This window comes from Leopardus geoffroyi, chromosome B1, assembly GCF_018350155.1.
Source record: "Leopardus geoffroyi isolate Oge1 chromosome B1, O.geoffroyi_Oge1_pat1.0, whole genome shotgun sequence".
In the NCBI taxonomy this organism is placed as follows: Eukaryota; Metazoa; Chordata; class Mammalia; order Carnivora; family Felidae; genus Leopardus; species Leopardus geoffroyi.
Genome location: NC_059327.1, coordinates 130,041,436 through 130,066,857, shown reverse-complemented (window position 1 = coordinate 130,066,857; position 25,422 = coordinate 130,041,436). Strand labels below are relative to the sequence as shown.

At 34.4% G+C, this 25,422-nt stretch overlaps 1 protein-coding gene across 4 annotated transcripts in view; it reads left to right on the top strand.

The window, feature by feature from the left end:
- Positions 1–25,422, top strand: part of CCSER1 (coiled-coil serine rich protein 1) — a 1,315,617-nt gene that overhangs the window by 680,984 nt on the left and 609,211 nt on the right. The window contains exon 10 of one of the 4 annotated variants that reach the window (XM_045472878.1): positions 21,392–22,473. The exons of the other annotated variants lie outside the window; for them this stretch is intronic. Coding sequence (XP_045328834.1) covers positions 21,392–21,451 — 60 coding nt within the window. The 3' untranslated portion in view covers positions 21,452–22,473. Of the gene's footprint in view, positions 1–21,391; positions 22,474–25,422 lie in introns of those variants that run through there. 4 annotated transcript variants of the gene reach the window in all.

Genomic DNA, 25,422 nt, shown 5'->3' with positions numbered 1-25,422 from the left:
TAAACTCAGTATGTATTTTACAAATACCCTTTATCTTTTTAAATCTGCTAGCCAGTTGTCCAGTAAGGCTAATAAATAAATAGTTTCTATTAAATTGTATTCCAACATAACAAAATTCTAAGTTAACTGAGCACCAGAAAATTGAAGTCACTTGTTCACTACCACATGAACTTTGTGGAAGTCTAGTTATTATAAGTAATGTATTCTTAAACAAGGAAAGAGGAAAACACATGTGTACTGGGACTCAAATATTCCACTTTACTCAATAAGGAAATGATGTTTGGGAGACTTAGTTTCAGATTTTGAAAGAATTGAATATAAATATAGAATGTGAGAGAGCTATAGCACAATTAGTGACTGCAAGAGAGAAATAGTTGCTAAGAGATGAATGGTACCTGTGGGGAAATAACTAAGCTGTCTTGTATTTTCCTATCTATTCCGATAACATTCTTGTTTCTATGAGATTTGCTATATCAATGCTACATCATTCTCTCAACTGTAAATAAAAATTCTAAATAGAGCCATGGATGTAGTTAATCCTTACTAAATGTTCATTGTTTCTGGCTTCTTTTTATATCTAACAGTGAGAGTTTAATGTATTTTACTGTATTGAATAAAGGCTAAGAATAGTAATTTCTTGGTAGTGAGTCCTTTCAGGATCCCTTTGTTTAAGTGTCTTGTATGATTTAGGTAGTCATTAACATAGAATAATAATCTGTTCTAAAGGTTTCATATTTTACTTTTCCTGGTGATAGATTCTAGGATATAATCATCAGAATCAGAAAATCAGTCACCAAAGATATGCATATAGAACCTCATGTCACTACCTGGATGTAACTGTCATAGTAAACTTTGGGGCATTTTGTATGGAAAAACAGGGAAGGGAAGTATTTTAAATAAGCAAATTAGATGTAAGTAAAGCCTTTTAAATGTGATGAATTGTGTGACTGTTGGGAACATATGACTCATCAATAGTGTATTTTTTTTCCATGAATAGGATATATTTTCTATACTTTTCAATATGTATTTATACACTTTTCACTTTTCATATGTGATAACAATAATTATCATTTGACTTATAATACTTTTCTCAGGGAATAGTCTGAAATTATTTTATTTTTTCATAAATAGACATATTCACATATATACATACTATGTCTACTTATAGTATGCAATAGTATTTTTCAGAGAAAAATATGAAAAATCTTGTAGAAATCTTACACATTATGAATGATTCTTATACTCTCTTTCTTGCTTTCTAAAGCTGTCAATATTAGCCACAAATTATTCTTTCCTGATCACTGTGGATCATGTTCCAGTGATACAATGTCAGAATATAAGAGACTACAAGTATCCTTTAATAGAATTTTCTTGGGAAGATAGCTGTTGCTACACATCACACTTAAGATAGGAAATATAATTCCTGAGTGACATTAATTATAATGAAAACTATGAAAAGAAATTTCTGAAAATCCGCTACAGCGAATAAGTTCTAAAATTCATATAATAAACTACTTCCATCCTGTAACAGATTTATCAGGAGATTTGAAACTAATGTTAGTGTACAACGTGCTTTGATTTCTAATGCACGTGACAAAAAATATTTAAAAATAAATTCAGAGTGTCTCAGCAAGGGCCTATAAACACAATAGTTCTTGAGATGATGAGGGAGATTGTTAAATAAATGATGAATGTGTCTTAAATAATCAATGACAATTTAACCTCTTCCACTTTCCTGTGTCTACACAGGCTTAGTTTATTGAAAGATCAAAGAATAATTTCTTGGGTGTCACTTGTGTTATTAAAACAGGATAGAAGATGGATAGATGTAGTCAAGTAGCAATGTTGGCAATTACAAGATTACATTAAGAGTTAGGGATGATTTTTCTGGTTACATCGACTGTATACATAAATGTTTCCGCATAAAACATACGCTGTCTGTAAATATTTTATAGTTTGAACTCCTGCAAACAACATTTTTGGATTAAATAATCGGGAATGAATAACCAAAATGCAGTGAAGATCTTATATTCTAACGGGGCAAAAATTCAGGTACTTTAATTAATTAGGCATCTTTATAGCCAGGTTTTTTTCTTTTTAACTTCCTTTTGATGTTTTACAGGTTATCTTTTTACATGTGGCTGATTTACTTTAAGTGTAAATTTTCTTTTCAATTAGAGCTTTAATTAAACTCAGAACAATCCCAGGGTCTCCAAAGAAGTCTTCCTTTAATTAGCATATGTTTTATATTTCTATTTAATAAGAAGTGTTTCTTAGTATTGAACTTGCAATTTTTTGTTGAGATTTCTTTAAGAGTTTTGATGTTATCAAGTATTTCATCAAATATTATTAATCACTGTTAGTCTTAATATCCTTAATGGTTTTCATTTGGCCATTTAAACTGAATTGTGGCATTACATATATTTTGTCTGTGTCAGGTATGAGTGAAGCATAACTCAGTTTGGAAAAGTATGATCTTGCCACTGTGTATTTTTCAAATATTTTAACAGTTTCCAAATGGTGGGATTTTCTTTATAACTGAACTTTCCTATGTATATGCTAGGAAACTAATATTAATACTAGTTGCATTATGAATACACATTTTGAAAGAAGAACTCAGTGCAGTTGTCTGTATATTTTCAATCTATGCTTCTTTTCTTAGATTTTATTTTGGAGGCCCTCCTGACACAGTTAATAGTGTACAGGGAATTCTAACAAATACGGAAATAGTTCATCATGTAAGGAGTAAGAATGATTAGTTTTTACCATAACGGTTTTGTTAGCTATGAGACAGAGGAAGAGAGCATTTTGTGTGATGCTACTATGTTATGTCAGCCTATGGATTAAACCTAATTGTGAGAATTGCATAATTATCAATTAGACATTCTCATCCAGCTGCTAATAAGCTCTTGTTTGTTAAAGCTATCTATTTTGGATCCATCATTGCTATTATTTTTCATAAATTCAGTACTTCTGATCATGTCAGTGTGCCTCAGCATTTATAGATGAGTGCCTTCACCCTACATACTTCATTTACTTACATTTACTTATATCAAGTATTTCTGTTTATTTTTATAAATTAAAAAAATCAGATTTAAAAGCTGATATATCCCAAGTTTTTTTGAACTATGGTTTTTCATATTACATTAAGGGTCACTTTCAGACAAAACCATTGGTTTAAAACACAAGAAATATGATCATCTGCCATAGGGACTTATTAATATTTAATGGAGGAACCAGTGGTGAAGTTTTAAAGGCATCACATTTGAAAATCCATACATGGATTTATTCAACAAATATTACTAAGTGCCCCCTGGAAGCCAGGCTCTGTTCTAGGTGCTTGGAATACCTCCTTTAATCAAACCACACAAATATTTGCTTATAGAACCTGCCTTTTTTGACAGCATACTTATAATAAATAATAAAGTTAAGTAAAGTATGTAGTGTGTTAGTAGGTGCTAAGTGCAGTCTAAAAAGGAAAAATAGCACAAGGAAAGGATAATTGTGAATGAGGGGTTGAGGGCCAAGACTATGATCAGAAATTTTAAACAGGGTGATCTAGGCCGGTCCAGGGCGAGATGTGAGGCTTGAAGGTGGTGAGGTGAAAATCACTTTAGTCAGAAATCCTTTTGTGATTATGCTCCTTGAATACCCCTCAAAGCCCCTCAGTCAGTAAGAACAAATGCTTTGTCTTTGCTGCAGCCCTAGGTAAGAATAGTTGGCTTTGTTTATAGGCCATGTGGTATGAAAAATTGCATACAGTACCATTAAACCGTAGAATCAGACTCCGTGCATTGAGACTCACACGAGGGGAACACAGACCCCCTGAGGGAACAGTCACTTGGGCTCCTTCTTTCATAGCCACTTGGCAGAAGCACTGAGAAGAAAGCTAGGTCCTATGAGCCATACCATGTAAATTGCATTGCTTTTCCTCATTCTTTTCTTGCATACACTCTGTCTACCTCCTTCTCTCTCTCTCTCTCTCTCTACCAGTCTTCTTACAGCTTAGGCAGAGTTGATTTTACATACTTTAAATGTATAATTAGACTTCATTGTATACCAGCACATCCCATTTGTCAGAAGTGTACCACTAAAGGAAACTAATGCAGAAAGCACACAATAGTTACTTGATGAAAAAAATAAATGAATAGATTAACTAAAAGACTCTCATGTTAGTTTTATAATCCTAAAGACCTATTACAAATCAGTATACATTGTTTTACTTTATTCACAAATACAGAAGTGCATATTGTGATTCCATATCATTTTGTTACTTCTAACAAATGTTTCAAAATGGCTACTTTGTGCCTTTTAGAACAGAGCATTAAATGCAAATCAGCGTAGATAACCAGTAGTTTTAAAACATGAGTGCCAACATGCAATTTCCTTTACAGTAGTGCATTGAATTCTTCCTTTAAAAATCCTAAATTTTTTATATACACAATGGAGTACTATGTGGCAATGAGAAAGAATGAAATATGGCCCTTTGTAGCAACATGGATGGAACTGGAGAGTATTATGCTAAGTGAAATAAGCCATATAGAGAAAGACAGATACCATATGGTTTCACTCTTATGTGGATCCTGAGAAACTTAACAGAAACCCATGGGGGAGGGGAAGGAAAAAAAAAAAGGTTAGAGTGGAAGAGAGCCAAATCATAAGAGACTCTTAAAAACTGAGAACAGGGGCGCCTGGGTGGCGCAGTCGGTTGAGCGTCCGACTTCAGCCAGGTCACGATCTCGCGGTCCGTGAGTTCGAGCCCCGCGTCAGGCTCTGGGCTGATGGCTCAGAGCCTGGAGCCTGTTTCCTATTCTGTGTCTCCCTCTCTCTCTGCCCCTCCCCTGTTCATGCTCTGTCTCTCTCTGTCCCAAAAATAAATAAACGTTGGAAAAAAAAGAAAAAAAATTAAAAAAAAAAAAACTGAGAACAAACTGAGGGTTGATGGGGGGTGGGAGGGAGGGGAGGGTGGGTGATGGGTATTGAGGAGGGCACCTTTTGGGATGAGCACTGGGTGTTGTATGGAAACCAATTTGACAATAAATTTCATATATTGAAAAAAAAATAAAAATAAAAAGCCTAAATTTTTATCTAGGAGCCAGATCATTCCTGGAATGCCTCCAGGTCTTTATTTCAGTTCTGACTACCTAGACTCAGTATTACTTGACTGATAATTCTTTAGTTAAGATAATTTATAGCTGAAATCCTTTTGGGAAAAATAGCAAGGATAGGTGTTAAAAAAGCTCTTGTAATTGTAAAAATATTCATCAAAAGAAAACAATAAAAGAACACACAGACACATAAATTGTATATATCTTAAATTATGTGGGAGGAAAAATAACTTTCCCTCTACGCTTCTAGGTTCTTGAGTGTAGACCTACCTGTAATAAACAAATAAAGAGGAGAAAAACAAATTTAGTGACATGTATACCTCCTGTATACGTGGAGATACTTAGGAAACTGAGTAACTCCCTGAAATGGTCCAAGTCACCATCTTAAATACAGCCTCCAGCTCAAGACAGAAGATGATATGGTGGGGTTGTGTGGGGGGCAGTAGGGGAGACCAGTTATGGAAGGTTACAAGGAAAAGCATAGCAAACAAGGGTAAGACTGTTGTGCAGATTTAAGACTATGCCTTCTTTATTGATAAGAGTTTCTAGAGATTGAGAGTTGTCCTCTTCTTCCTAGTACAGAGAGACACCTTTACAAATGGAGATTCCCTTATAAATGTAAATTTTGTTTATAAAACAATAACTTGTTTTCCATTTTTACAGCTTCTCCTGCATCTGTGTTTCTTAAAAATACCCAGCTCAAGATAATTCTCATGCTAAAGCGGCGTATTCTGGGTTTATATTTTGCCTTCTTTAATTAGTAATAATGATTATCACATTTGCTGAAAAATATGTTGATTCTATGATAGCATTGATAAAAGAGAAATTTGATCACTGTTGAAAATAAAATTTCTTCCAACCCATTTAAAGTTCTGTCTCATATCACCACCTCTATAGGAAAACTAGACTTAATGACAAAATTTCTAAGATTTTCCAGTATGCTAAATAAGTGTTTCATGACAGGGAGTCCTGTCTGAAGGAATTTTTACCCCCCTTTGGAAGAAAATACAATATATACACTAAAGGCATATTTCAGTGACTATTGGTGATCCATTATGCAATTGCAATTATTCATCATAATTGTCAGCGAGCTCTCTTGCTCAACTATAGACCCCGAACAGTTACTTCTTATTGCATTTTCTTGAGGCATTGACAATGACTGGAATATTCCAACCACCAGACCAGAAAAGCCTGGTAGCAATGGAATACTTAGGAGACTACACACCCCCATACCCCCTTCTCTGACAGTGATCATGTACTGAACACATACTGATCCCTTAGCAATGATCCTGTGCTCTGTGCCCACTCTCTTGTACATACCCATTCTCTTTATAAAACTCTAGGTGTCCATCTTGTAGGTGCAAAGGTTGATTATTAAGGCTTGAGCCTACCACTTACCTCGGCTGCAGGCACCTAAAATAAATTTCTCTTTGTCTTTTCCAAACCCTCATCATTTGAGTTTTGGGCTTCTCTTATGATGAGTTTGTTCAGCAACCATGTTCACAAACCCAGCGAGGAGCTTAAGCTTTTGATTTATCCAGCCCCCTCGCTATTCCCTGGGATGGAGCACTTGGCCAGCTCAGTGCACCAGGACTTACCTTCACTAAGTTACAGGCTGTGGTAGCTCACTTGGTAACATGATTTGTGTTAATGTAAGTTCTAAGACTTTGCTCAGTTACTTGGTCAACATATATCTTTATAGATTTATATGAATTCATATCTAGGGAAAGCACTGCTTTCCTTTAATTTGATCTACAATCAAGAAAATCTAGAAAAGCAAATTTACTATTTAAATATATACAAATGTATTCTTGAAGCAATATAATACATACATCAAAACACATAGTCCCTGAACACACACACAACTGCATGACATAAGTACAAAACAGAATCTACTGTTATTCACTATTTGTATTTATTATAGATGTTAGGATTAGACGCAAATGTACACTAATACAATGTTTAAGATGATTATATGCATTTTTGAATTTTTTTTTTTTGAGAGAGAGAGAGAAAGTTTGAGTGGGGGAGGGGCAAAGAGAGAGGGAGACACAGAATCTGAAGTAGGCTCCGGGCTCTGAGCTATCAGCACAGAGCCCGACGTGGGGCTCGAACTTGTGAACTGCAAGATCACGACCTGAGCCAGTCAGACGCTTAACCAACTGAGCCACCCTGGCGCCCCAATTATGTGTATTTTAATATGATTAAATCATACTTATGCAACTATTTGTTACTGAACTTTGTTATACTTGGTATAAATTAATATTAATATATTTTCTTTTAAAGGTAAAAGTTGCACTGACTCTAGAAACATTACATTTTCAGTATGCAGAAATCATAAAACAATATATTCTAATTTGAAACAGTAATGACAAATTTTGCCATACCATAAGTACGACAGTGTTTTATTTTTTCCACTATACCTGCTGATGGCATTTCTGTGTTGTCATAGTTGAGCCTTTGTTTCATTAGACCATCAGATTTAATTAATTAAATTAATTTATTTTTTCCTTTTGTTTTCCTGTGAGATTCACTATTCTCTGACAACTCTCCCACTTGTACTTGATTTAGCACCACAAATGGATAATATCTATAAAGATCATTAGCCCTCATAATGATCTTGCTCCATCAAAAAGTTTCTCAAGCACTTGACTTATGCTTTGGGAACTGGGGATACCTAGAAGGGTACGGGGATGGAGGGAGTAATTTTTCTTTATCCTTCAAATTTCTTGGCTGAGAACCTCTGTAATAAAAGAGAGATTAAAAGAAGAGAAACGAAAGTTTAGTAACATATAGGCCTCCTATTATATGCAGGCGATACCTAGGGAAATTAAGTTGACTCCTGAGATGGCCCAAGTCATCACCTTAAATGCCATCTCCAGCTAAAGACCAAAGAAAGATGTTGGGGGTTGGGGAGGCCAGTTGTGGAAGTTTACCAGTGGGAAGAGCACAGTGAACAAGGGTACGGGTGTTACGCAGATATAAGTCTATGTCTTCTCTTTTGATAAGGGTTTCTAGAGATTTGGTCATCCCCTTTTCCTGGTACAGAAAGAGAGATAGCCTTTCAAATGGAGATTTCCCTTATAAATATAAATAACCTTTACAAAAGGGTAACTTCTACTTGATTTTCAGAGGTTTCCCTGTGTCTGCAATCTCTTAAAAATTACCAGTTCAAGTTATGCCAAAAAACATATTTGGGCTGGCAAATTCTGCTTCCCTTCAATTCCACCTTGAAATTTCCCCAAGAAGTTTCACAATCCAGAACCTGAGTTGATACATTGCTCCAATATTTCACTGAGCCCATGTCTGACTCCTAAAAATAGATCACTTCAATTAACTGCTATGTCTCATTTTAGGAAGTGGTCTTGCAGATGGGCTCCCAAAGTTAGTCTTATATTGTGCTAGCAATCAGGTATTTAATAAGAGGCATGTCTATGGAAAAAGATAAGCAAAGTTTAACAATTAGCACAAACTATAATAATGCAGTTTGTGAGAACAGGGCAGAGGTAGGGGGCAGCCAATTGAGATTTCTATATGATTTCAAATCATCTTTCAAAGTTTGAATATCTCTGATGTCATCAGGTGTTAAGGTGAACTTTCTGAGTGGCCTACATATCAGCAGGCACAAAAGGTTGTCCATATGTGCTGTTGTGATGATTTCTCTTAAGTTTATATGAAGTTGTTCACATTCAATTCTCACAGCTTTGGGAAAAGGATAGGTTTTTTGTGTTTTGTTTTGTTTTGTTTTGCTTTGTTTCCTCTCAGTCATTTCAAGTTAGAATGGTGGGAGAGGGATGTCTGGGTAGCTCAGTCTGTTAAGCATCCAACTTTGGCTCAGGTCATGATCTCACAGTTTGTGGGTTTGAGCCCAACATCGGGCTCTGTGCTGACATCTCAGAGCCTGAAGCCTGCTTCAGATTCTGTGTCTCCCTCTCTCTCTGCCCCTCCCCACCTTCTCTCTCTTTCACTCTCTATTTTTTTTTAATTATTTTTTTTTTTTACGTTTATTTTTGAGACAGAGAGAGACAGAGCATGAACAGGGGAGGGGCAGACAGAGAGGGAGACACAGAACCGGAAGCAGGCTCCAGACTCTGAGCCATCAGCCCAGGGCCCGTTGCGGGGCTCGAACTCACGGTCTGTGAGATCGTGACCTGAGCTGAAGTCGGACGCTCAACCGACTGAGCCACCCAGGCGCCCCACACTCTCAAAAATAAATAAACATTAAAAAAAGAAAAGAAGAAGAAGGGTGGGATAAAATTGGAAATTAGTTCAGAAAGTTGTAGCAAAATATTTGAGAAAATTGTTAGAATTTAGGATTTGGTCCAATTTACAGGTAGAAAACAACATTTCTAAGACAATAAATTGGACTAGAATCTAATATCCACAAAGTTTTACTACTGAAACATAATTTTCTCTATAATCACCCTTATTTTTGCCAAAATAATCACAGTAGGACTAATTTGTTTGCAAACTAAGTTTAGTTTCATTAAACTTGACCTGATTATGTTCAGGAAGAATAGTGGTTGAATATGTATAGGTTCCTTTGAGGTCTACTTTGCTGGAACTTTCACAGGGAATTTTAGACTGAACTTTTAAAAGCCTTGAGGATAGGAAGCCAAGTGAAGGGCTCACCATCAGACTTTGCCTGCAGTATCTAGAGATTTGGATTAATTTCTCTCTTCTTGAGGTCCCAGAGATATCCTATAGCTTCTGCACCATCCAGAAAGTGAGCTTTCTTAGTCATCTGGTAGGACTGCTGGGATCGCTGTAAGCAAAACACCAGGCTGCTTTTCCAAGGAGTGTTATCTGCTCCATGAAGTGAGACTTGGTTCCCTGAACCTGTTTCGTCATGTTTAAATCTATGCACATTCTCAAGGGATCAGATAGGGAGAAAAAGTAATTGTTTCATCTGTGTTCACAAAGACATACTTACCAAATTGCTGTAATTCATACTTAGCTTACTAGAAAAGAAAAAAAAAAGTTTCCTTAAATCTAGAAAAAAAAAAAACATTAAAGAATCAACGTTGCAAACAAAGTCATAAGAATTCGCATTTTCATGAGTTTATTCAGCACCATGTTATTCTTGTTCTGCTTAGTTTTCTATTACTTGAGTCAGTTCTGGACATTCTTACCCAGTTCAGATTAAACCCATGTTCAGCAATTAATGTTCAGTATTTTATCTTATTTGCACATGATCTAGATATTCAATAAATTTACATCATTCAGCTTAACTCAAGAAAACTCTAAAGGCAGAAGTTACCTAAGAGATTTGGGAAACTATTTCAGTAGCTATATCATAAACACATAATTGTTGCTCAAAAGTTCACCTAAAAACTCTTATTCCTCTTACATCTAAATCACTTGCTCCCAACAGTTATGCTTAGACTACTCACAAAATCTTTGTGAGACATTAGGCAAAGTCTGCCATTGTTCTGTTTTCTTACCGAAGAGCTTTGTAACAGAGGTAACATGAACTTCTTTGACCTAGGTAGAATAAAAATTGTATATCTGAATTATATTTGTTGACAACATTGAATACATGTCTATTTTTATTAAACCAACAAACTTCATTTAGCTTTTATTTACTGCAAAAAAAATCCCAGATCACATGAATTTGAAACAAACATTTGGGTTAGTTTTTATATTTTTGACTTTTAGAAATAATTTATATAGTGCATATTTTAAGCTATTTAAATAGAGCTTTTACAAATTAATTTTAGCAATAACATCCAGAGGTTAATTTAAAAAAATCACACATTTCACATCATATATAGACACAGGTAAACATATAGGCTGACTGAAAAAGAGATCTTATAGCTAAAATTTTAGCTATGAGTCAGGTACAACACTAAACTCACCAGTTTATAAGAGAATATTTGGATGCAAATCGTGTTTCTGGCACTTTACCAGCTCAGATAGCTTAAGTTTTAAATACTAATATTTGTGAGGCAGACACTGGGATATTTCATCTGCCCAATTTCCAATAAATCCTTTTTTCTCCTTCTGATGAGAAATATCTTCTTAAAGTTTGCATTTTAAAGAATGGCTCTTAGAACATGGAGAAGATGGGTAGAAAATTTACATCTCAAAATCACAGAAAGTATCTGCATTTTCTCCAAAATGGAGTTTGGGGGTATATTTGCCTATTATCAGTGGTCTGAAGTAATTACTATTTAAAATTTCCTGATTTCTCTTAGGCAAAGGACATTCAGTTTCCAATGTATTGATCTTTTGCAAGCATTTTGAGATGAATTTTGAGAAGTTTGGAGAATTAGTAAAAAAGGACAGATGGATTTTGCATTGCTTCTGGAACTGTACCTCTGTTTTTACAAAGATTTGCAAGACAAAAGCAGTTGTTTCTAATTACTCAAAGAATTGGGTTCTAGCCTGAATGATATCAGGGAACTGACCCACACATCTGACTGCAATTTCAATTTGCTTTATAGCAGAAGAAGATGTCCAGTTAAGAAATCAAAATATTTCTATGTTCTGGAACTTCAGTAGGTCTTTGTGCAGGATGCATAAAGCATTCAACCAAGGCCTTCAGGTGGTCTTCTTCCCCCACCCCCCAAATGTACCCTTCATCCTTAGACCAACTGAAACTTAAGGGGGGGAACAACTTAAACTTAGTTTTGTTTGTATCAGCCTCTGACCCTTGGCCTCCAGCTAATCCATTTCCTGATCATTTGTAGGAGGATCTGGGAGAAATTCTGATCTGTTTACTTGGTGTGTGTGTGGGGGGGGGGGGGGAGAGGGCAGCCAGCTTGTCTGATAACTACAGTATAATCATAGAAAGGAAGAACCTTAGCCATTAGTCAAAGTTCCTGTGAGTGGTGTTGTGAATGTCCACTGATTTTTCTAACTCTTCTCTAAATTTGGTAATATCTTGTGAAAGTGGGATAGGTATTAAGGAGGGCACTTGTGATGAGCACTTGGTGTTTTTTGTGAGTGATGAATTACTGAGTTCTATTTCTGAAACCAATATTGCACTGTATGTAAACTAAAATATAAAAATAATAATAAATAATAAATAAATAAATAAAACTTCATAATTTTATCTTGTTAAAGAAGCCCATAATGTGAGCCATTATACTTCTTTGTGTCTTCTTTTCAATTTAGTCTTTCTGTAGATACCAATACGATAATTCTTTAAAAAAAGAACTAATTTTTTTTTTCAAATATAGAAGTTTATGTTTTCAGTTCAGAGTATCCATCATTTGGTCATTGACAAGTAGGATCTTTTATTAATTCAATAGCAACTCAAACCAATAAGGCTTAACCATAAATTTATAGTTTAACCATAAATCCAAGATGCATCCCAAAAGAAGGTGTAAAGATGCAGCCCTCACAAGATCCAGAAAATTTACTTTCAGTTATCCTAGGAAAGCAAAGACCTGTTGCCACAGGTGGTAAGAATGAGAACTTTGGATGCCTCCAGTCACAGACTCTCTAATCAGTTACCCCAACAGATGGTACTAGAATGGGACTTTTCCAGCACTAATGAGACAATGCAGGTTGAGACTACAAAGACCCCTTATGGAACCAGGATCCTTTAAGACAATCTCCCCTGAGAGGTGGCATAGTTGGACAAAGAGTATACTGCCTTTGGGATCCACAGCCTATTGGGTTTTATGCCAAATGCATGTGGACACATTCATTTTCCAGCTGGCAGAGACTAGGTATATTCTCACTGGTCACAAAGCCAAAGTCTTCTGACCTAAAATAAGACAAAAGGAAAACCTCCTCTAGGCTATGGTTCTTTTTGTGACCAATGACACAAAAGACAAACCACCAAAAACAAACAAAAACAATGGTCATCTCTGGGAGAAAAGAGAATCAACAGAAAACCAGATTACTCACAACAAATTTACCAAATTCACTATACCCAAGGAACTAGTTTACATAAATATTATCTCCTGTTAATTTAAATTTGGAAAGGAAGCAATAAGAATTTTTAATCTTCATCTCTTGATCAGCCACTACAGAGAGAGATACCTGCGAGAGCTGACTTTGGTTAAGAATTCTTACCCTTTGTTAACTTCTGCCAGTTTTCCAGGATCCCATCTGCAGGCTCCCCCAAGAATGGGGTCTCATCAGATCCCTTCCGGAGGCACCGAACTGTAGCAGAAGGAAAATGATTCCCCCTCTACCCTCCCAGGTTCTTGGCAGAGACTTCCCCTATCATAAAAGATTAACAGTAGGAAAATACTTCCTGTATATATGGAAGATACCCAGGAAAATTTCCCAAAATGGCCAGGCCACCACCTTCTGTATCATTCCCAGCTAAAGACAAAAGAAGGCTGTTGAGGCTCAGGAGAGGTTATAAGAGATAACCAGGAAGTACAGAGTAAACAAGGATAAGGTTGTTGTGCAGATTTAGGTCTGTGCCTGCTCCATTGATGAGTTTCCAGAGATTTGGTCATCCTCCTCTTCCTAGTACAGAGAGGGGCACACCTTACAAATGGAGATTTTTCCTTATAAATGTAAATGCATTTTACTAAAAGGGTAACTTTTACTTTGTTTTCAGAACTTGTGCTGTGTCTTTGGTGCTTAAAAATAACCAGCTCAAGATAATCCTTATGTCAAAGAGGCATATTTTGGGTGGCAAATTCTCTTTTATACCAGCTTATATCTTCTTCCAGTGAAAGAACTGGATAATGATTCCAGGGGGAAAGGCATTAAATATTCCATTATTAGTGTTTCAAAACAAAAACATAAGCTGTTTTCATAACTTATAAATGATGTAGAGAATTAAAGAAAACAGTTCCATAAATGTTTGACTTTGTACCAAACAGGTAAAGGAATAGGAATTTTCAGGATATTGCAGGAAACAGAAAGTTTCCTAAAAGGGAGCCACATGTAACATTAATCTCATGCTCTGTGAAGTAAGAGTACCAGGAAATGATACTCATGTGATGCTACATTGTTAAAATGATAATTAGAATTTTAAATTCATAAAGTTGAATTACTGTAGAGACAATTTATACCAGACTGTAATTTGCAATGCAGAGTACTTAGAGAGTCATAGTTTTTTACATGTCAGAATAACTTCAGATTTGTCATTATTTTATGAATTTTGTGCTTGTATATTGATTATGAATTTGGGTTTAATCCATCAAATTAAAGGAAAATATATTTAAGGTACCATCTGATATAGAGGATTTTCAGAGAGAAAAATACTCTAGACAGGTTCAATATTTTCTTGCATTGAAGAGTATAACCTAAAAATTGATAAATTATTCATATTTAAGACTATTATAGAATTGAAAATAGTGCTTTTCAACTTTTTAGGTTACAATATTGTTCCTAAAATGTTCAATATTGTTCCTAAAATGTTCCTTAAAGGCTTTGTTAATTTATTAGAAAGTTGCTACAAAAGCTAATTTAGTCTGAAACGATTAGTTTTTCTTCTTTGAGGGAGCATCAGTAATGTGAGAAATAAGCCCACTGAACCAATTGAAGAAGGGAGTCAGAGACTGGGAGCACAGTGAAGGGAGGCTTTAATCAATGTTCTTGCAACACAGAGACTTCAGTTTTTTGGCGCATGCTCATTGCAAAGCCTGTGAAGATAAGCCCACAAAAGGGAGAGGGGAAGAACCAGGAAGTTAAGTGTCTAAGGGTTTGGGACTCCATTATGAGGGGGTGGGTGGTAGATATTTCCAATAGGTTGTAAGCCTATTGTTAACTAGACAGCCCAGCTTTTATTTGGTATTTCTGAAAATCAATCATCTCACTTATGTCTCACAATAATGACTCATCATTTAACATTAAGAAATATGAAACTAAAAGGAACTTAATGTGAATTATAAAAATACACCAAAATTACTTGGTGTTGAGTGTATCTATTTTCTACTCTTTTAAAAGCTTTCCTCGGGGCGCCTGGGTGGCGCAGTCGGTTAAGCGTCCGACTTCAGCCAGGTCACGATCTCGCGGTCCGTGAGTTCGAGCCCCGCGTCAGGCTCTGGGCTGATGGCTCAGAGCCTGGAGCCTGTTTCCGATTCTGTGTCTCCCTCTCTCTCTGCCCCTCCCCCATTCATGCTCTGTCTCAAAAATAAATAAAATGTTAAAAAAAAAAAAAAAATTAAAAGCTTTCCTCAATTTTGATTATTTAGTATGTTAAAATAAACACACAAACACTGAATCATTATAAATATATTACATGTACATAAACAAATATTTTAGTATTTCAAATATAATGGATATAATCTTACTCTAATTGTTACTGAAACCCAAGTTTAGCTGCCTGTCATTGCTGGAAGAGCCAAAACTCAAAATGTTGATTGGAAAGGAATATGAGCTTTATTCAGGAGGCTGGCCACCTGGAGAAAAGTTGGACTCTGGTCCAAAAGCCACCTCCAAAGTTTCTGCCTGGCCTAGGAATTTATAAAGGGGTTTAGGATAGTTAATCAGTAAAGGGGGTGAACTGGTCCATAACATTCCTTGATTACATGTAGCCTTGATGATGCCAGCTTCAGACATTATCTCAGTGCTCAGAGGTTGTGCAAGGAGGCCTGGTTTCTGTTTCATGATTAGCAGAGGGCAGAAAGAACCCGTGATCTATAGGTATACAAAGAAAGGGGTTAGTTAATCACATGGGCTAAGGGAATTTGCTAAAGTTAAAGATTAGTAGGTTGGTCCATGGGCCTGAGGCAGCTTCATAATATTAATGTTTTTTACTTATTGATTTAAGTGACTGAATATCATTCTATCCTGTGAACCTTTTAAATATTTTTTATATTTCTTTTTAATTTCTTTGTCCTTTTAAAGGACATTTTTATATGGCACGATTCCTTATCAAGGCGAATTTTGAAAAATCAAAATTTATGTGGTTTTATCTTCCAGTCAGCAGTGCTATTTCTAGAACTCTATGCTGCACATACACATTTGCATATACCAAAAAAAATTCCCATAACTTTTTTTAATTGGCATTCATTGTAATAAAAACAAAAAATTAACACAAATGTCCATCAATAGGGGGCTGTTTTATAATGGCTCGTTTACATAATGGAGGAGCATAAAACTAAAAAAAAGAGAAAACATCAGTGTTCTAATGTGGAGTAATTTTTAGAATCTGTTAATAAGTCAAAGTGTAGTTATACGGTATTTCATTTTTTTGATGTTTTGTATAAGTACAGATAATGGAAATAATAAACATTTTTATCTACAAGGGGAAGCAGGAGAGAAAAAAATAGTGTGGAAGGGATGATAAAGTGAGTTTTTTAAAAGTGTATATTCTAATATAGTTCTCATGGAAGAAAAAAGAGTAAATGTACTTTAAATAGATAAACTTAACTGGACATCAAATTAGAATATAACCACAGGGGAAAAATATTGTGAAGTGATTTGGACCCATTCTCTGGTTGTACTTCCTTAGTGGGTTTTAGCCTAAGGACCAAGAGAACTGCAAAAAATATATAACTTGACTCAGTAGAATTGTATTAGTACTGTTATAAGAATTTTGAAACTATTTGAAGGGCACATACACCCCAATGTTTATAGCAGCACCATCAATAATAGCCAAAGTATGGAAAGAGCCCAAATGTCCATCGATGGATGAATGGATAAAGAAGATGTGGTATGGATAAAGAAGATGTGGTATGTGTATATATATATATATATATATATATATATACACACACACACACACACACACACACACACACACACACACACACACACAATGGAGTGTTACTCAGCAATCAAAAAGAATGAGATCTTGCCATTTGCAACTACATGGATGGAACTGGAGGGTATTATGCTAAGCAAAATGAGTCAGAGAAGGACAAATATCATATGACTTCACTCATATGAGGACTTTAAGATACAAAACAGATAAACATAAGGGAAGGGAAGCAAAAATAATATAAAAACAGGGAGGGGGACAAAACAGAAGAGACTCATAAATATGGAGAACAAACTGAGGGTTACTGGAGGGGTTGTGGGAGGGGGGATGGGCTAAATGGGTAAGGGGCACTAAGGAATCTAGTCCTGAAATCATTGTTGCACTATATGCTAACTAACTTGGATGTAAATTAAAAAAAAATAAAACTTAAAAAAATTTTTTTTAATTTATGTACATTGTAAGATTTAACTAATTACATCAAATGTTACTAGTACTCATATTGAAAGATGAGAGAAAAGAAATATAATTATGAAAATATAAATTAAAAGGGAAAAAGAAACCTGTAATATAATATCCAAATAGAAACTATCAACAGGAACTCATAATTTACTACAGAATTTACTACAGTCAGAAACATCTAACCTGAAACAATTCAGACTTATAGGCCTAACTTCCAATATACAGGCAACACAGAAAGTGGATGGATATGTAAAACAATACCATAGGTCAACTGTCAGAAAACTTCCAAATGTGCAGTATTCTGAGAAAACTGACATTGTATCCTTAAAATCTAAAGTGCTGTTAAATATCACGTGATTATCTTAATTAAAGAGACTAAAGAGATATCACAAGAAACTCTTAACTACTGAATCCAGGTGTTAGCTCTGCCAAGCAGGTGCTAATTGTACTAGTTTTTCTATTTTTCTGTATACTTAGAAGTTTTCCCAGTAAGGGGAGAGGCTAATCCAATTTTAAAAATTAGAATCTAGATTTAAAATGACATTACAGGGGCCCCTGGGTGGCGCAGTCGGTTGGGCGTCCGACTTCAGCCAGGTCACGATCTTGCGGTCCGTGAGTTCGAGCCCCGCGTCAGGCTCTGGGCTGATGGCTCAGAGCCTGGAGCCTGTTTCCGATTCTGTGTCTCCCTCTCTCTGCCCCTCCCCCGTTCATGCTCTGTCTCTCTCTGTCCCAAAAATAAATAAACGTTGAAAAAAAAAATTTTTAAAAAAAAATGACATTACATTCGGCTGTGATGCATGGTCCAGTTGTAACTCTTGGATTGTACAGGTTAGTAGTTAATAGCAGCATTTACTAGTAGTATTTGAAGGGCATTTGAGGAAATTTCATTAAGGATAACTATTACAAATGAAAACATGTTGACATGGGAAGTTAGAAGCCATTAACTTAGAAAAGTAAGCAGCAAGTCCAGTAATTAAAAAAAAAAAAATATATATATATATATATATATTATATACGTATGGTGTGGTTTCATTTTGGTTTAAAAAAAAAACAAAAAGAAATACACAAAAGTCAATGTGATCATTTCTGATCGGTAGGGGTATGACATTTTATTTCCTTATTTCTGCTTCTCTCTTTTTTTCCTGTTTAACAATGAACATATGTGCCTTTATAATTTGTAATTTCACTGTAGAAATATATTTTTATTTAATAACTTGATAATGACTTAATTTAATAATAATGTAAATAATTATTTAAAAGAGCAAACTCTGCCACACTGCTATAATGAATACAAAATTATGTTTGTACAATGTATTTAACTTCCAACACTACCTCTATACAAAATAAAATAACTTAGACATTTTCGAGGAACCAAAGTATTAAGATATTTTGTTCTTAAATATAATTTCTAAAAATATTAAATATTGGAGGGTTTTTTGTATCAAATTTGATGATCTGTTGAGTTCATCACATTTTAAAGCCCAAGGTGATTAATCTGTTTCTTGATATACAATATCCCCAGAGTAGTTCATTGTAAAAAAGACTTGTATCTTTCGAGTTTTTGTTGTTCTTACAGCGAAGTCATGGGGAAACATTTATCCTCATTAGTTGAGTTTTAGTATTTCTTGTAGTCCTCTCCATGTTCCACGCTAAAAAATGAGAGAAATCCTGGGGCTTTTTGTCCTCTCCACATGACAAGTACTACAATATTGTAAACTTTTATGGCAAGAGAAATGTCAGTATCATATATTCTAGTAACATTTGGGCCTCTGAACATAGTCAACCTCTTAAGATATTTTTTTCACTCTAACTTTTTTTTAGAAAATTAAAAGGCAGAACTGGGTTAGAATTTTATTAAAAATAAGAATGTTAAGAAGCTTAAAATACACTGGAAAACAGAATCCAGATTTAGGAAATACAGAAATATAACAATATATCACCTCTGTCTTTCATTCATTCAGTAGCATTTGGGGAACAAGTACTCAAATGTTCATTTGTTATTCGTAATGATTCTGCGGACTTTTTTTTTTTTTAACATGTTTGGTTAGCAATTACATTTCTGCTTCTGTGTGTAACATGTAATTATGGTCCTGGGGTTCCTTTCATCTCAAGTTACTTCACCCTTTTTCATTTATACAGTCATTTAAAAAATAAAAATAAAAAGCTGCATTCCAGGCACTGAGATTGTAGCAGTGAATGAGAGATAGACAAATGTTAAAAAACAAAATTCAATTGAGTAAATTTGAAGATCTAATTGGCTTTATTCAGTGATTCATTAATCAAGCAGTAGCCCATCTAGCAAATAGAAGAGAGTTCCAGGAGCTGTACAAACAGAAGGCTTTTCTAGGCAGAATGGGAAGTGGTAGACAAAGAGGTTTTAACCAAAGAAAAGAAACAATCGGGCAAGGTCACCCTCCCTTGGGGTAATGGTGGGGAGGGGGCAGGGACGTCTTGTCTTGCAGACTACGTCACTAGTACAGATCAGGAAATTCCAGAGTGACTTTTTGAAAATTCCACTCCACTCCTGGGAGAGGCTAAAGCCGAAATTAGGTTAGCTATTAAATTCTAGTGAGGCTTAGGAAAAGAAACTCCATTTGGGGGCCTGTTGTTAAATTTCTTTATAAACCTCACATTCCAGTGATGAATATAGACAATACATTTGAAATAGAAATAAGAGAATTGCACACAGTGATAAAGGTCATGATACAAATAAGCAGAAAGACAAGAGTAAGAGATGAATCAGGTGAAGAGGAGAGCTTGTGTCTGGGAAAGAGTCATCAGGGACTACATGAGTGTGCTGTTTTTGAGCTGTAACCTGAATGAAGGTCAATTGTTCATAAAACTGGAACAAGCATTTTGATGGGGGAAATCAGGGTTTGGAAAATAGTCACCTTCCAATACTGCTTGCCGCTTCAAGACCTCCTCACCTGGGTTTTCATCTTGCCTTCCTACTTACAATCTCTACATGGTAAAATCTATATAGCATCACACATAAGTCTGCAAAACAAATAAACAAACAAAAAACCACAACAAACACACCCCTTTCATTGTGTTGTATTTCTACTTTAAAACTCAATGATTCACTAAGACTTAAAAGACAAAATTCACTTTCCTCAAACAGTACCCATAGTTGCTGAAATTAAACCCTTCTCTATTTATGTTGCAAACATAAACCTTTTATTCTACTTAAACTGCACCAACACAAATTGCTATTTCTTGTCTCTGTTGTTTAGAGTTTTGTTTTTAACCATTTTATCTGGAATGTCCCTCCTCTGTAATAGATCTCTGTTTTCCAGCCATGCTCCAATTTCATATCCTTACTATGAGGACCCAAACTGGGGGTAATTTCTCTTTCCATAGAATTATGTCAGCAGTTATCAGTCCTGTATAACTGACTATCTTGTAGTTTGCAGTTACTATAAATTCTAAAAATTCTCACCAGTTTTATGTATTGACATATAACTGATGTCTTGTTATATGTCAGTCTTGTAGTAAGGCTTCTCTCTTATTTATATTCATTTATATTCAACTAAATTCTACATTCCTCAGGGGCAAGTGCTATATTCTATACTTCGTGGATTATGTATTTCTTTTTATATATATTTTCTGCACAATAGAGTTTCTCTTTTTTTTTTGAAGTTGAAAAGATGGAAGATTATGAAACGTTTCCATTTCTATCACTTAAAACTGTAATGAAGTATACAGGTTAAAATAATAATAATAACTGCTGCAGATAAAATTCTGTTGGAGTTTTGTTTAGGACCTTGGATAGTGACTATGGTTTAGAAATATATCACGAAAGCCATGTGAGATTTACCTATTATTTAATTACGTAATTTTCTTTAAGCCATTTTATTTGAGAAATACATAAAGGAAAGAGCTGGGTAAAACTATTTTTTGTTTTTGTTTTTGTTTATTCACAAAACCAAAGGAAATAATAGAATTTTGCCAATCGATCTTTCCTCTTTTACTTGCATAAAATGTATTTCATTGGAAGTTAGGAAACTGTAAGCATTACTAATAAACATTCATAAATTTTAATTGGAATTTTGACTTAGAAAATCATAAGTAAAACAGTTTTTTGTTGGTCTCTGCTTTTTTAAGTGTTTATGTTTTAAATTTTCATATGAAATAAAAATTTCATTTCATTTCATTAATTTGAAGTCATTCATTTATTTACTTTTGTTTTCTTCTTTTCAAGGCCCTGTGGAATCCTACATGCACTGAAGGTTTATTTAAACCAGTAAATATTTCAACCTAGGTTAAATCATTTGACCATAAGCAATGTATCATCAGTCTGTGACATGTGAAATATTGAATAAAATCAATTTTTCATCATTCCATATGTTAGCTATTTCATGTAATATGCTAGTTTCCACTCCAAATATTTCATTTTCTGCATTTGTACACAATCGCATAAAATACTTATTTATTTTACATATTCCTACCTTATTCTTACTGTATTTTGACAACAAAAATAGGCTTACTTAAAAATTATATGCAACTGTTTTTAAATGTAACATTCCACTTGGCAGTGCACATTCTCTGTTCAACCTTTTCATCCATCTCATTTGTCTCCCTGGTTATAGTCTTCATTTAATTTCACATTAGGGAAGTTTGTAAACAGTACTAGTTTCTCCCATCCTAGTGAGATAATTCCTACTGAAAAACTAAATTCTCTCTATGTTTCTCTTGTATTGAGATCAAAAGATGAAAGCAGGGTGTCTTCAAATGAAGTACATAATGAGTCTTATTCAAACTACAGAAAGTCAGGAACCTATTTATATCTCTGAACATGTGAAAAAAGTTTATTGGATACTGACTGACCTCATATTAAGGGAAGTTTCTTGAATGTATCATGAAAGAACACTTGTCTCCTGGACTTAGCATTGCTTCCTGATTTCTGTGTTTTGTTTTGTTTATTGCCTTTCTAGAAGAGCTCACTTTAATTATTAAATGGCCAGGTGGAACAAGGCACCCTTGAATGTTGTAGTTTATTGCAAGGGTAAGTGACACAGCCCAGAAGTGTTTCAGTGTTGTGAGCAGGGTGCCTGGCAACAGAAGAGCCACAGAGCTAAGGAGAGGAAAGCAGGTCTTACGGAGTTCTCTATATTTTTTTTCAAACAACAAAATAATCATAATTAATGGTAGTAACATTCAGATATATGTTATAAAATGTCTTAAATTATTTGAATCATTATGTAATATAATATGAATGATCACATGTTGGCTTTAAACCATGGTGTTAAAATAAAATTATAAATATATTTATTTACTTGAAAACATTGTATGTGTCCTTGTTGACTTTGCCCCTTAATGCTTTTATAACCTAAGATAAAACTATTTTGTTTCTCTAACAATTTTCTATAGTTTATTTTGTAATCCTATTCTTATCTCTTCCTTTTTATGGCCTTATTTTATATTTGAAACCTTTAAATGTAGATAAAGTAAGAAACCCCATCACCTACAATAAAGCACTCACCTGGTAAAGATTTTTATCAACTTGAATGATCAATATCATTTTAAATAAGAAGAAAGAATTTAATGATATTTTGACTAAGATGCAAAGAAAAGAAAAACTTGTATTATTAACTGGATTCTAGATTAAGTCAATGAAGAAAGTTACTTTTTTCCCTACAAGCAATGTAGCAGAAACTGTCCACACAGACAAAATGGTCACTTACCTCAAATCGTACAATTTCAAGATTGTTTTTTAACACTAGTGAGATGTTTCGGTGTTGCTTCCTTGGATGTCGGCCAAGGAAATGAAACTGTTCTTTCATTCTCTCCCTTTTTCTCTTAATGGAACTTGGGCTGAGTATACATTAATGAGCATGTTTATAGTTAATAATTTTACTTTATTAAAATGTGTTTATTTGATTACATTGAAAGTGTTTTTAGAAAAATGTGCAAGAACCATTGTACTTACTGTACTATACTCCAGGGTGTTGCAAAGCTAAGGTTGGTATTTGATGACAGGCATCAGAGTATATCTGACCATTGAAAATAGTACAACAGTGTATATTGATGAAAGGAAGCTTTATGTTGAACTATGACTCCTGAGTGCCTGAAATACTCTAACAGTTGCTAACTCAAAATAAGAGAATGCTAAGCTTAATTATGTTTCGTTTCCTAATAAGGAAAGTGGAATTTGAAGAGTATGAGTTTTCTCAAGTTCATGTAACTATTGTTCCAGATCAAAAGAATTCTGTTTTATTTTTCTGACTTCAGAATACTGGTGGATTTTATAATGACAAAACTCAATACAGATTATACATGGATTACATTTACAGATATATAGATAATTGTATATTGTGTATACATTATGCATTATTAAAGATAGAATTTCTCTGAAATATGCGTTATGGATAGGAATAATTGTGATGATAAATCTTGACTATGTGAATACCTAATTCTTTAACATGTATAACATATGAGCCAAGAAAATAGTTTTATTAACACATTTTATCTATATTTTAAATCATGAAAATTTAATTTGTCATGCTCTGTAATATATGCATGTTAAATGTTTTTATTTATCATATTTTAAAATATAGGCAATTTAAGGGCGCCTGCCTGGTTGGTTCAGTTGGTTGAGCTTCTGACTCTTAATTTTGGCTCAGGTCATAATCCCAGGGTTTTGGGTTTGAGCCCCGTGCTGGCTCTGCACGGTGGTGCTGGCTCTGCTCAAAGGTGCTTTGAGATTCTTTTGCTCCCTCTCCTTCTGCCCTTCTCCCCTTCTCACATGCACTCTTTCTCTCTCTCTGTCTCTCTCTCTCTAAAATAAATAAATAAACAAAAAATATCAAAACTGTTCACCTCTTTAAAAAAATGTAGGTAACTTATTCCCAGTTAGATTTATGACATATAGCTGTTTGTATTTTTTTAATGAAGAGTCTAAAATAAATGTTATTACACACGTAAGATTTTGTTATGACACACATAACTTCCTTGCTAAAGTTTTCAAAATGGTAACATTTTTCATAATTACCTAAATTTGATGTTGTTTTGAAGTTTTATTTATTTAGAAAACAAAATGTACTTTCTTTCCCATGTTTAACTTGCTGCTAGAGGTGGAAATGTCAAATTTTAAAAAAAGATGCTTTTAATGTTGTGTTTTTTTGCCTATATGTTCCTATAGGAACTCTAAATGTAGTTCTATGCTATCTTAACATTTTTTTTTTCTTGAAGTATAGTTGACAAAAAATGTTACATTAGTTTCAGGTATATAACTTAGTGATTTAACAACTCTATATGTTATGCTGTGCTCACCACAATTGTAACGACCATCTATCACCATACAATGCTATTACAATACCACTGATTATATTCTGTATGTGGTATCTTTTATTCCAGTGATATATTCATTCCATAACTGAAAGGCTGTATCTCCCACTTCCCTTTATCCATTTTGCCTATCCCCCCCTTTCCTTCTGGGAACCATCAGTTCTCTGTATTTATGGGTCTGTTTCTTTTTGTTTGCCTATTCATTTGTTTTGTGTTTTAGATTCCACATACAAGTGAAATTATATAGTATTTGTTTTTCTTTATCTGATTTATTTCAATTAGCATGATATGCTCCAGGTCTATCCTTGTTGTCATGAATAGCAAGATCCCATTATTTTTATGTTCAAGTAATATTCGTGTGTGTGTGTGTGTGTGTGTGTGTGTGTGTGGCACATCTTTCTCCATGCATCTGTTGATGGACACTGGGTTGCTTCCATATCTTGACTATGGTAAATAATGCTGCAGTAAACATAGAAGTGCATATATCTTTTCAATTAATGTTTTTGTTTTCTTTGAGTAAATACCCAGTAGTAGAATTACTGGGTCATAAGACATTTCTATTTTTATTTATTTTATTTTATTTTAATTTCAGTTAACATACTGTTATAGTAGCTTCAGGTATAAACTTCTATTTTTAATTTTTTTAGAAACCTCCATACTGTCTTCCACAGTTGCTGCCCCAATTTACATTCCCACCAACAATGCATAAGGGTTGCTCTTCCTCCACATCCTCACCAACACTTGCTATTTCTTGCCTTTTTGATTCTAGCCATTCTGACAGGTATGAGATAATATTTCAGTGTGGTTTTGATTTGCATTTCCAAGATAATTAATGATGTTGGGCATTTTTTTCATTTGTCTGTTGGCCATCTGTTTGCCTCCTTTGGAAGATGTCCAGTCAGATCTCTGCTTATTTTTAATTCGATTTTTTGGGGGTATTGAGTT